Source organism: Salvelinus sp. IW2-2015, linkage group LG31 (genome assembly GCF_002910315.2).
Source record: "Salvelinus sp. IW2-2015 linkage group LG31, ASM291031v2, whole genome shotgun sequence".
Classification (NCBI taxonomy): domain Eukaryota; kingdom Metazoa; phylum Chordata; class Actinopteri; order Salmoniformes; family Salmonidae; genus Salvelinus; species Salvelinus sp. IW2-2015.
The window spans coordinates 24151387-24165189 of NC_036870.1; the positions used below are offsets into that span (position 1 = coordinate 24151387).

Consider the following 13803-nt stretch of genomic DNA (forward strand, 5'->3'; position numbering starts at 1 on the left):
CACACACTGCAGCAGGGATTTTGGCCCACTCCTCCATACAGACTTCTCCAGATCCTTCAAGTTTCGGGGCTGTCGCTGGGCAATACGGACTTTCAGCTCCCTCCAAAGATTTTCTATTGGGTTCAGGTCTGGAGACTGGCTAGCCACTCCAGGACCTTGAGTGCTTCTTACGGAGCCACTCCTTAGTTGCCCTGGCTGTGTGTTTCGGGTCGTTGTCATGCTGGAAGACCCAGCCACGACCCATCTTCAATGCTCTTACTGAGGGAAGGAGGTTGTTGGCCAAGATCTCGCGATACATGGCCCATCCATCCTCCCCTCAATACGGTGCAGTCGTCCTGTCCCCTTTGCAGAAAAGCATCCCCAAAGAATGATGTTTCCACCTCCATGCTTCACGGTTGGGATGGTGTTCTTGGGTTGTACTCATCCTTCTTCTTCCTCCAAACACGGCGAGTGGAGTTTAGACCAAAAAGCTCAATTTCTGTCTCAGACCACATGACCTTCTCCCATTCCTCTCTGGATCATCCAGATGTCATTGGCAAACTTCAGACGGGCCTGGACATGCGCTGCTTGAGCAGGGGGACCTTGCGTGCGCTGCAGGATTTTAATCCATGACGGCGTAGTGTGTTACTAATCGTTTTCTTTGAGACTGTGGTCCCAGCTCTCTCCAGGTCATTGACCAGGTCCTGCCGTGTAGTTCTGGGCTGATCCCTCACCTTCCTCATGATCATTATGCCCCACGAGGTGAGATCTTGCATGGAGCCCCAGACCGAGGGTGATTGACTGTCATCTTGAACTTCCTTCCCATTTTCGAATAATTGCGCCAACAAGTTGTTTGCCTTCTCACCAAGCTGCTTGCCTATTGTCCTGTAGCCCATCCCAGCCTTGTGCAGGTCTAACAATTCTATCCCTGATGTCCTTACACAGCTCTCTGGTCTTGGCCATTGTGGAGAGGTTGGAGTCTGTTTTGATTGAGTGTGTGGACAGGTGTCTTTTATACAGGTACACGAGTTCAAACAGGTGCAGTAATACATGTAATGAGTGGAGAACAGGAGGGGCTTCTTTAAAGAAAGACTAACAGGTCTGTGAGAGCTGGAATTCTTACTGGTTGTAGGTGATCAAATACTTATGTCATGCAAATAAAATGCAAATTAATTACTTAAAAATCATACAATGTGATTTTCTGGATTTTTGTTTTAGATTCCGTCTCTCACAGTTGAGTGTACCTATGATAAAAAATTACAGACCTACTAATGCTTTGGTAAAGTAGGAAAACTTGCAAAATCGGCAGTGTATCAAATACTTGTTCTCCCCACTGTATATATACATTTTTGTCATTTAGCTGACACTCTTATCCAACGTGACAGTGTGTTCAACTCAGCTGAATCTGGTAATGAATGGTGTTAATGTTGAAGTTGAGGAGACTAAATTACTTGCTGTTACTTTAGATTGTAAACTGTCATGGTCAAAACATATAGATCCAATGGTTGTAAAGATGGGGAGATGTCTAGCCGTAATAAAGAGATGCTCTGCTTTTTTGACACCACACTCCAAAAAGCATGTTCTGCAAGCTCTAGTTTTGTCTAATCTTGATTATTGTCCAGTCCTGTGGTCCAGTGCTGCAAGGAAAGACCTAGTTAAGCTGCAGCTGGCCCAGAACAGAGTGGCACGTTTTGCTCTAATTGTAATCAGAGGGCTGATATAAATACTATGCATGCCATAGTTGAAAATCCCAAATTGTTTGCATAGTCAACTTACACACAGCTCTGACACACACACTTATCCCACCAGACATGCCACCGGGGGTCTTTTCACAGTCCCCAAATCCAGAACAAATTCAAGAAAGCGTACAGTATTATATTGATCCCAAYTGCATGGAACTTTCTTCCATCTCATGTTGCTCAAATAAACAGCAAACCTGGTTTAAAAAAACAAATAACGCCTCTCCCCTATTTGACCTAGAGAGTTTCTGTGTATGCATTGATATGTAGACTACGTGTGCCCTTTTAAAAAAATGTATGTAGTTCTGTCTTTGAGCTGTTCTTGTCTATTGATGTTCTATGTTATGTAATTCTGTTTTATGTTTTGTGTGGACCCCAGGAAGAGTAGCTGCTGCTTTTGCAACAGCTAATGGGGATCCTAATAAAATACAAACAACTAAGGTAGATAAACAGCAACATTTCACAGTTATAGCAAGTAAGACGTTTCTGTAACCATTACTGAGAATGTTTTTGCTGTTCGGCTGGCAACTTGTAAATGTATTTTTGTATTTTAAATACAATACTTTGCAAAAGTATCTTACAATTTATTTTGATATATTCGTTTTTTTAAGGTATTTTGTAGTTGTATTTTGTAATTAGAATTTGCAATGTATACCCGTCTCTGGTAATGAGTTTGTGGTCTGATCAAGTGTAGTAGAACTGTCAACCCTCGCTCCCACCCAGATGCTTTTACCCACAATGCAGTCTCATCTACATGTTCATGCACACAACCTTCAATTAGGATCCAACACAGTGACAGCTCTCCATCGTCAACTTTGATCTTCTCTCTCTCTCTCTCTCTCTCTCTCTCTCTCTCTCTCTCTCTCTCTCTCTCTCTCTCTCTCTCTCTCTCTCTCTCTCTCTCTCTCTCTCTCTCTCTCTCTCTCTCTCTCTCTCTCTCTCTCTCTCTCTCTCTCTCTCTCTGTTAGATTTTGGATGACTCACCCCATGTGATTGATGAGAGCATATTCCCTCCTTTATCCTCCTTTCTACTTCCTCTATCTCTCTGCTCTTCTTCTCAGCTGAAGGGGCCAGGGAGGGAGAAAGAGGTGGAGACACTCATCTCTGACTGAGCTATCTCCCTCTCTCCTTCCTTCCCTCCCTCCTCCATCCCTCCCTCCTCCCTTCCTTCCCTTCCTCCTTCATCCCTCCCCTCTTCCTCCCTCTATCCCTCCCTCCAGACAGGGTGACATTTACAGAGGGACACTGCCTCTCTATGGGAGCCAGCTGTTCTCTCAGAGACACTGCTCTGGGGAGAGAGGGATTAAGGGAGAGAAAGAGAGGGGGAAATCAGAGGAAGCACAGAGGAGCAAGAGACTCTTTGGCCTATTGAAAGGGACGAAGAGGTGAAAAGGGTATGGAGGGAGGGAGGGAACAAACAAAAATGGATAGAAAAGTTCTGAAAAGAGGAAGCAAAGAGAGAGTTGAAAAGGGGAAGAGATGGGGGGGATGAGGAGATAGGAGGAAGTCTGGATGTAGTTTTGAGTTCAGTACAAGAGAGTTTTTTATCATTTCACTTCTGTGCACCTCTAAATGTCATTATCTATTGGATCTCAGCTCTTCTCAGCTGGTTGGTGAACTTTTAACCTTCGACCTCAACAGGTTCTCTGCTGTGTATAGTGTTACATGTGTATTGTGTTTGTGTTTTTCAGAAACAGAAACAGAGACTTCATATTTTGTCATCGGAGCCATCCTGTATCGGACCTTAGGAGTCATCCTACCTGCCCCCAAGTGAGTGTTCTTCCTCTTTCAATTCCATCATCAGGTCTGCATCACAAATGGCACCCTTTTCCCTTTATAGGGCACTACTTTTGACCATCCTACTGCGTTTCATCGTTTCATTTAGCACTTTAGTGCTAAATTAGTTACCGAATGATACACTTTCAGTCCAAAAGAGCTGTAATGATATCCATTAACAATGACAAGAGAACCATCTCCCTTTCATTTCTACCTTCCCTCTCTATTGGTTATTGGTCTCTCACTCCTCTCCTTCTCTTTCTCCATATGTTGTTTCTCCAGGGTCCTGGTGCTATTATCCAGGTCAGGGCTCTTGTCGATGTGTGGCTGACTAGGGTCTACATCCCAAATGGCACCCTTTTCCCTATGTAGAGCGCTACTTTTGACCAGGGCCCTATAGGGTGCGATTTGGGATGCAGACTAGGTCCTGTGTAGAGGCCTATGGTAGTGTCGTGTAACTAGCTGTGGGGCTGTCGTCTGTTGAATGCTAATATGTTAAGGACTGTGGGTTTATTTAGGGCTCTGTTACTCATTAGCTTTAAGAGAGCGCCCACAGAAGCCTCCCAAATGCGCCATGGGGGTCAGGCGGGTACCATGTTCCTACTATTGAGGCTTGATGACACGCGTACACACACATGCACACACACACAACATCCCCCTTACCCTTTCCACCCCACTCAACCCTGAAAACTTGCTCTTTTGTGATTTTTAACCAGACTCATTCCATTCTTGCTCTCTCTCTTTTTTTCAGTGCTCCTGCTGTGATCAACTCGAAGATTCTGACGGTGACGGTCCGACCAGAACCCAAACCCAGTGAACCCATGGTAGTGGTGGAGCTGTCCCCGCTGCTCAATGTAAGTATAACATGACATAGCCTGGTTATAATCCTACATAGACAGGGTTGGGTAGGTTACTTTCTAAATGTAATCCGTTAGTAATTACCTGTCCATAATTGTAGTCAATGAAATAAAATAAAATGTTATTTGTCACATGCGCAGAATACAACAGGTGTAGACCTTACAGTGAAATGCTTACTTACAAGCCCCAAACCAACAATGCAGTTTTAAGATAATAGAGTTAATAAATAAACTAAAGTAAAAGTGACACAATAAAATAACAATAACGAGGCTATATACAGGGGGTACCGGTACCGATTCATTGTGTGGGGGTACAGGTTAGTCGAAGTAATTTGTACATGCAGGTAGGGGTAAAGTGACTATGCATAGATAATAAACAGTGGGTAGCAGCAGTGTACAAACAAATGCAAATAGTCTGGGTGGCCATTTGATACATTTTTCAGCAATCTTATGACTTTGGTGTAGAAGCTGTCAAGGGCCTTTTGGCTCCGGTACTGCTTGCCGTGCGGTAGCAGAGAGAACTATCTATGACTTGGGTGACTGGAGTCTGACAATTTTTAGGGCCTTCCTCTGACACCGCTGAGTATATACTGTAGATCCTGGATGGCAGGAAGCATGGTCCCAGTAATGTACTGGGGTGTACGCACTACCCTCTGTAGCGCCTTACATGCTGACCAGACCGGACACGTCGTGTGCGAGTGTTGCAAAATACATTTACAAATCCATGTTATTCAATTATTGCACCCACACTGCTCACGCGGGCCAACGAGCGTCTGCGTTGCCAAGGGCTAAAATAGAAGTCATTCCTATTTCTGACGCAGATCGCGYTGCAAGTCCTGCCTCTCCCATCTCCTCATTGGTTATACCCACGTGGGTGATTGAAAGACAAACTGTTTTGCCGGTCGTCGTGGTAATACTATGAAAGTTTAGATGCCAATCACTATATAAGTTCAAAGATGAAAAAGCCTGGAAGGAGGAGAGATGACTAGAAATGATTCGGTTGACCATTTTATATGTGGATTAATTGTCGGAGTAGAGGACCTTGTGCATTTCAGGTAAAATAACAACTCAATGTTTATATCCCAGGACAAATTAGCTAGCAACAGCAAGCTAGCTAAATAGGACAAATTAGCTAGCTTGTGCAAGCTAGCTAGCTAAATTGCCATACATGTTTAATGCTTTTCGACCTGTCCCCAAATTAATATAATTGGTTTAGAGTTTGTTTTGATATTTTAACCTGTGTGTCGTGATTGCGTTTGGTGTGGGGGGACAAAATAAATTTATGCACGATGGCGCACGCGCTCAGCCGGTTTGGGTTCCGTGTTACTGTCGGATGCCGAGCAGTTGCCATACCAGGTGGTGATGCAACTGAACAGGATGCTCTCGATGGTGCACCTGTATAACTTTTTGAGGATCTGGGGACCCATCCCAAATCTCCAGTCTCCTGAGGGGGAAAAGGTGTTGTCGTGCCCTCTTCATGACTGTCTTGGTGTGTTTGGACCATGATAGTTTGTTGGTGATGTGGACAACAAGGAACTTCGAACCGCTCCACTACAGCCCCGTTGATGTGAATRGGGGCGTGTTCGGCCCTCCTTTTCCTGTAGTCCACGATCATCTCCTTTGTCTTGCTCATGTTGATGGATAGGTTGTTGTCCTGGCACCACACTGCCAGGTCTCGGACCTCCTCCCTATAGGCTGTCTCATCATTGTCGGTGATCAGGCATACCACTGTTGTGTCRTCAGCAAACTTAATGATGGTGTTGGAGTCGTGCTTGGCCACACAGTCGTGGGTGAACAGAGAGTATAGGAGGGGACTAAGCCTCTGGTAGGCGTACGTCACTGGGCAGCTCACGTCTGGGTTTCACTTTGTTGTCCGAGTGTCAAAGCCAGTGTAGTAGGATTCAATCTTAGTCCTGTATTGACTCTTTGACTGTTTGGTGGTTTGGCTGAGGGCATTACGGGATTTCTTATACATTTTCCGGGTTACAKTCCCGCTCCTTGAAAGCGGCAGYTCTAGCCTTTAGCTCGGTGTGGATGTTGCCTGTAATCCATGGCTTCTGGTTGGGATATGTAGGTATGGTCACTGTGGGGACGACGTTGTCAATGCACTTATTGATGATGCTGGTGACTGAGATGGTATACTCCTCAATGCCATTGAATGAATCCCAGAACATATTCCAGTCTGTGCTAGCTAGTGTTGTTGTTCAGCCACGACTCGGTGAAACATAAGATATTAAAGTTTTTAATGTCCCGTTGGTAGGATAGTCTCGATCGGAGCTCATCCAGTTTATTCTCCAGTCTCTAGAAATCGCTGTTCTGATATCCAGAAGCTCTTTTTGGTCATAAGAGACAGTAGCATCAACATTATGTACAAAATAAGTTACAAACAATGCGAACAAAATGGCACAGTTGGTTAGGAGCCCGTAAAACGGCAGCCATCCCCTCCGGCGCCATTCAATAACATAACTTTTGAATTACCAAAACTCAGGAGCGTAATCTGATTATTTTCTGTTATTTTTAGATGACTTTCCCCTCAAGAGGCATTAGAAGAAGACAAACATGAATATTACCCGTTAAACAAGATCTATTGCAAGATTAATCAATGTAAGAGTTTACATAGCTGGTCATAAATGGATGTTGCATTTTATTTTATGAGTTGGTTATGTAGACTTCTTCTAACCAATTGCTTTCATTTACAGATAATGATATGATTAGGCTATATCTTTACATTAAAAACCAAAGTCTTTCAGATTTTCAGTCATTCCAGTTCACTTCATTTTTTTTCACCTATATTTAACCAGGTAGGCCAGTTGAGAACAAGTTCTCAATTACAACTGCGACCTGGCCAAGATAGAGCAAAGCAGTGTGACACAAACAACAACACAGAGTTACACATGGGATAAACAAACATACAGTCAATAACACAATAGAACAACTCTGTACACGGTGTGTGCCAATGAAGTAAGGAGGTAAGACAATAAATAGGCCAATAGTGGTAAAGTCATTACATTTTAGAATTTTACACTGGAGTTATATATGTGCAGATGAGGATGTGCAATGAGAAATACTGATGTGCAAAAGAGCAGACAAACAAAAACAAATATGGGGATGAGGTACGTAGTAGGTTGGATGGGCTATTTACAGATGGGCTGTGAACAGCTGCAGCGATCGGTAAGCTGCTCTGACAGCTGACGCTTAAAGTTAGTGAGGGAGATATAAGTCTCCAACTTCAGTGATTTTTGCAATTCGTTTCAGTCATTGACAGCAGAGAACTGGAAGGAAAGGTGGCCAAAGGAGGTGTTGACTTTGGGGATGACCAGTGAAATACCCCTGCTGGAGCGCGTGCTACGGGTGGGTGTTGCTATGGTGACCAGTGAGCCGAGGTAAGGCGGAGCTTTACCTAGCAAAGACTTATAGATGACCTGGAGCCAGTGGGTCTGACGACGAATATGTCGCGAGGACCAGCCAACGTCCCATGTGTAACTCTGTGTTGTTTGTGTCGCACTGCTTTGGTCTATATTGGCCAGGTCACAGTTGTAAATGAGAACTTGTTCTCAACTGGATGACCGCGGCAGCTTTCCAATCTTTAGGGATCTCAGACGATACGAAAGAGAGGTTGAACAGGCTAGTAATAGAGGTTGCAACAATTGCGGCRGGTAATTTTAGAAAGAGAGGGTTCAGATTGTCTAGCCCAGCTGATTTGTAGGGGTCCAGATTTTGCAGCTCTTTCAGAACATCAGCTATCTGGATTTGGGTGAAGGAGAAATGGGGGAGGCTTGGGCAAGTTGCTGTGGGGGGTGCAGAGCTGTTGACCGGGGTAGGGGTAGCCAGGTGGAAAGCATGGCCAGCCATAGAAAWWTKTTTATTGAATTCTCGATTATCGTAGATTTATCGGTGGTGATAGTGTTTCCTAGTCTCAGTGCAGTGGGCAGCTGGGAGGAGGTGCTCTTATTCTGCATGGACTTTACAGTGTCCCAGAACTTTTTGGAGTTTGTGCTACAGGATGCAAATTTCTGTTTGAAAAAGCTAGCCTTTGCTTTCCTAACTGCCTGTGTATATTGGTTCCTAACTTCTCTGTAAAGTTGCATATCGCAGGGGCTATTCGATGCTAATGCAGTACGCCACAGGATGTTTTTGTGCTGGTCAAGGGCAGTCAGGTCTGGAGTGAACCAAGGGCTATATCTGTCCTTGGTTCTGCATTTTTTGAACGGAGCATGCTTGTCTAATATGGTGAGGAAGTAACATTTAAAGAATGACCAGGCATCCTCAACTGACGGGATGAGGTCAATATCCTTCCAGGATACCTGGGCTAGGTCGTTTAGAAAGGCCTGCTCGCTGAAGTGTTTTAGGGAGCGTTTGACAGTGATGAGGGGTGGTCATTTGACCGCGGACCCATTACGTACGCAGGCAATGAGGCAGTGATTTCTGAGATCCTGGTTGAAGACAGCAGAGGTGTATTTAGAAGGCAGGTGTGTCAGGATGATATCTATGAGGGTGCCCCTGTTTACGGATTTAGGGTTGTACCTGGTTGGTTCCATGATAATTTGTGTGAGATTGAGGGTCATCCTAGTTTAGGTCACCTAACAGTACAAACTCTGAAGATAAATKGGGGGCAATTAATTCACATATGGTGTCCAGGGCACAGCTGGGGCCTGAGGTGGGTCTATAACAAGCGACAACAGTGAGAGGCTTATTTCTGGAAAGTTKGATTTTTAAAATTAGAATCTCGAACTGTTTGGGCACAGATCTGGATAGTATGACAGAACTCTCTGCAGTAGATTGCAACTCCACCCGTTTGGCAGTTCTATCTTGGCGGGAAATGTTGTAGTTAGGGATGGAAAGGCTTCTGATGTTAACATGCATGAAACCAATGCTTTTACGGTTACAGAAGTCAACAAATAATAGCGCCTGGGGAGTGGGAGTGGAACTAGGGGCTACAGGGCCTGGGTTAACCTCTACATCACCAGAGGAACAGAGGAGGAGTAGGATAAGGATACGGCTTAAGTTATTAGAACTGGTCGTCTAATGCGTTGGGGACAGAGAATAAAGGAGCAGACTTCTAGGCGTGGTGGAATACGTACAAGGCATAATGTACAGACAAGGGTATGATAGGATGTGAGTACAGTGGAGGTTAACCTAGGCGTTGAGTGACTTCATCTCTGTAGGGACAAGTTAAGCCAGGTGAGGTCTCTGCATGTGTGTGGGGTGAGACAAAAKAGCTATCTAAGGCATTCTGAGTGGGATTGAAGGCTCTACAGTGAAATAAAACAGTAAAAACTAGCCAAGACAGCAGTAGACAAGGTGTCACGCCCTGGCCATAGAGAGGTTTTTATTCTCTATTTTGGTTAGGCCAGGGTGTGACTAGGGTGGGCATTCTAGTTTCTTTATTTCTATGTTGTCTATTTCTTTGTGTTTGGCCRGGTGTGGTTCTCAATCAGAGGCAGCTGTCTATYGTTRTCTCTGATTGAGAACCATACTTAGGTAGCCCTTTTTTCCACCTGWCTTKGTGGGAAGTTGACTTTGTTTAGGGCACATAGCCTTTAKCTTCACGGTTTGTTTTTGTAGTGTTTGTTGTTTTGCTCGGCGTCTTTTTTCCCAAATAAAGAGAAAATGTACACTCACCACACTGCACCTTGGTCTTCTTCTTTTAACGGCCGTGACACAAGGCATATTGACATTAGAGAGAGGCATAAAGCAATCACATGCGTTGGTMAGGAGAGCTAAGACAACAACGGGTAAATGGCGATGAATGGGCAGAGCGGTTCAGTTAGATACATACAGGACCTAAGTTCAAAGCTGGGGCCGACAGGTAAACAAAATGAGGTACCGTGTTATTGAAACAGTCCAGGGGGCATCAGCTGTGTTAGCTGAGTGATCATAGGGTCAAAAGAGCAGCAATAGGTGAGTCAGGGCGCTGTTCGGTAGTCACTACTACGCTAGGCGAGCAGGGGATATCCCTTAATATCCCTTGATCTTCAAGAACATGTCTTGGAAAAATAGATTAGCTAAATTGTTTTACCTGAGCATAACCCAAAAACGAAGGACTTATTAGCCTACTCTGTTGTTTATGATTTTATTGTCATGGAGGACTGATTGGGCTCATTGCTTCCGGTTGAAAAATAAATGCTGCTCTCATGGAATGGCATGCTTTGAGCACTACCGAAAAGTGCTATTTGCATGTGAAAAATGTCTGCCATATGCCTCTGTTGTTGATGTTTTTGTTGGTGACACTGATATCTCGAAGCTGTTTAAGTCTGTCAAAGGTTTGGGAGTTTGAGCATGTGTCCATTAATCCTTTGGAATATATATTTGTTTTATCAGAACAAAGTAGATTGAGCAATAAAATCCYCTCTCGTGGTCTTCTTAAATGAAACTTGTTTTTGACAGTATGGAGCACAATACCACGGAGGAGTTTAGAACGGAGGTACTCCCTCAAACTTTTATTCCGTAGGCTGGGATCTGCACTATGCAACTGTTGCAGGAGCACATTTTTCACTGGCTGTCCACATTTTTTTTTCAAACCTTTATTTAACTAGGCAAGTCAGTTAAGAACAAATTCTTATTTACAATGACAGCCTACACCGGCCAAACCTGGACRACTCTGGGCCAATTGTGCGCCACCCTATGGGACTACCAATGTAATGCTGCCTGGATTCGAACCAGGGACTCCAGTGACGCCTCTTGCACTGAGATGCAGTGCCTTAGACCGCTGTGCCACTCGGGAGCAAAAACAATGGTTGTTAGGCAGCTTTACCTTCTTCAATTCAATAGACGTATTCCGTTACTCCCGAACCTTGTACATAGACTAGTTATAAAACTACATACACCAGTTACAATGTAGACCAGCTATAATGTGCTATAAACCATTATAGAACTAACGCTCAGAGGTAGTAGGGGGGCAGTCATTGCCCTAATATGACATAGCCTGATAATGATGTGAATCAGCCTGATAATGATGTGCTTCAGCCTGATAATGATGTGTCACAGCCTGATGTGTCACAGCCTGATAGTGATGTRGTTCCTCTCTAGGTTTCTTCCTAGGTTCCTGCCTTTCTAGGGAGTTGTTCCTAGCCACCCTGCTTCTACACCTGCATTGCTTGCTGTTTGGGGTTTTAGGCTGGGTTTCTGTATAGCACGTTGTGACATTGGCTGATGTAAAAAGGGCTTCATAAATWAATTTCATTGATAGATTGATACGGATGTGACATAGCCTGATAATGATGTGTCATAGCCTGATAATGATGTGTCATAGCCTCATAACGATGTCTCATAGCCTGATAATGATGTCTCATAGCCTGATAATGATGTCTCATAGCCTCATAACGATGTCTCATAGCCTTGCAGTGAGTACCTGATTGGTCCGCGAGTCTAATGTTGAGCTTAGTGTTGACGCGCATTCGTCAGTCCGTCTGACTGTGATTGATGGCTGAATGCTAGAAAAAGCTGCTACGCCACGTGGCATCGGAGGCTAATGAGCTGTGGGACTTGTGATGTAGATGACATCCGTTATGTGAGTGAGCTGAAACAAAGAGTTGTCTTCCACGCTTCCTCTGGCCGGCTGCTGGATACACGCTTCCTCTGGCCGGGCCTGCCTGATACACGCTTCTCTGGCCATGCTGCCTGGATACAACGCTTCCTCTGGCCGGCTGCCTGGATACACGCTCCTCTGGCCGTGCTGCCTGGATACACGCTTCTCTGGCCATGCTGCCTGGATACACGCTTCTCTGGTCGCCGTACACGCTTCCTCTGGCCGGGCTGCCTGGATACACGCTTCCTCTGGCGTGCTGCCTGGATACACGCTTCCTCTGGCCGTGCTGCCTGGATACACGCTTTCTCCTCTGGCCGTGCTGCCTGGATACACGCTTCCTCTGGCCGTGCTGCTGGATACACGCTTCCTCTGGCCGTGTGCCTGGATACACACTTCCTCTGGCCGGGCTGCCTGGATACACGCTTCCTCTGGCCATGCTGCCCTGGATACACGCTTCTCTGGCCGGGCTGCCTGGATACACGCTTCCTCTGGCCGTGCTGCCTGGATACACGCTTACTCTGGCCATGCTGCCTGGATACACGCTTCCTCTGGCCGGGCTGCCTGGATACACGCTTCCTCTGGCCGTGCTGCCTGGATACACGCTTCCTCTGGCCGTGCTGCCTGGATACACGCTTCCTCTGGCCGTGTCTGCCTGAGATACACGCTTCCTTGGCCGTGCTGCCTGGATACACGCTTCCTCTGGCCTGCTGCCTGGATACACGCTTTTCTGGCCGTGCTGCCTGGATACACCTTCCTCTGGCCGGGCTGCCTGGATACACGCTTCCTCTGGTCGGCTGCCTAGATACCGCTTCTCTGGCCGGGCTGCCTGAGATATACGCTTCCTCTGGCCGTTGCTGTCCTGGATACACGCTTCCTCTGGCCGTGCTGCCTGGATACACGCTTCGCTCTGCCTGCTGCCTGGATACACGCTTCCTCTGGCCGGGCTGCCTGGATACACGCTTCTCTCCTGGCCGTGCTGCCTGGATACACGCTTCCTCTGGCCGTGCTGCCTGGTGATACACGCTTCCTCTGGCCGTGGCTGCCTGGATACACGCTTCCACTTGCCGGGCTGCCTGGATACACGCCTTCCTCTGGTTGGGCTGCCTAGATACACGCTTTATCTGGCCGCGCTGCCTATACATTTATTGGTCGGGCTGCCTAGATACATGCTTCCTCTGGTCGGGCTGCCTATACACGCTTTATCTGGCGCGCTGCCTAGATACACGCTTCATCTGGTCGGGCTGCCTAGATACACGCTTCCTCTGGCCGGGCTGCCTAGTACACGCTTCCTCTGGCCTGCTGCCTGATACACGCTTCCTCTGGCCGGGCTGCCTAGATACACGCTTATCTGGCGGGCTGCCTAGATACACGCTTCTCTGGCCGCGCTGCCTGGATACACGCTTCCTCTGGTCGGGCTGCCTAGATACACGCTTCCTCTGGCGCGGGCTGCCTAATACACGCTTCCCTGGCCGGGCTGCCTAGATACACGCTTTTCTGGCCGGGCTGCTAGATACACGCTTCCTCTGGCCGCGCTGCCTAGATACACGCTTCCTCTGGTGCGGGCTGCCTAGATACACGCTTCCTCTGCCCGGGCTGCCTAGATACACGCTTCCTCTGGCCGGGCTGCCTAGATACACGCTTTATCTGGCCGGGCTGCCTAGATACACGCTTCCTCTGGCCGTGCTGCCTGGATACACGCTTCCTCTGGCCGGGCTGCCTAGATACACCTTTATCTGGCCGTGCTGCCTGGATACACGCTTCCTCTGGGCGCTGGCCTAGATACACGCTTTTCTGGCCGTGCTGCCTGATACACGCTTCATCTGGCCGGGCTGCCTGGATACACGCTTCCTCTGGCCGGGCTGCCTAGATACACGCTTCCTCTGGCCGGGCTGCCTAGATACACGCTTCCTCTGGCCATGCTGCA

At 46.8% G+C, this 13803-nt stretch overlaps 1 protein-coding gene across 1 annotated transcript in view; it reads left to right on the top strand.

Annotated features, from left to right (window-relative positions):
* The window catches only part of adgrb2 (adhesion G protein-coupled receptor B2), a 290937-nt gene that overhangs the window by 233704 nt on the left and 43430 nt on the right, over positions 1 to 13803 (top strand). The window contains 2 exon segments of the mRNA XM_070436396.1: positions 3410 to 3488; positions 4246 to 4348. Coding sequence (XP_070292497.1) covers positions 3410 to 3488; positions 4246 to 4348 — 182 coding nt within the window.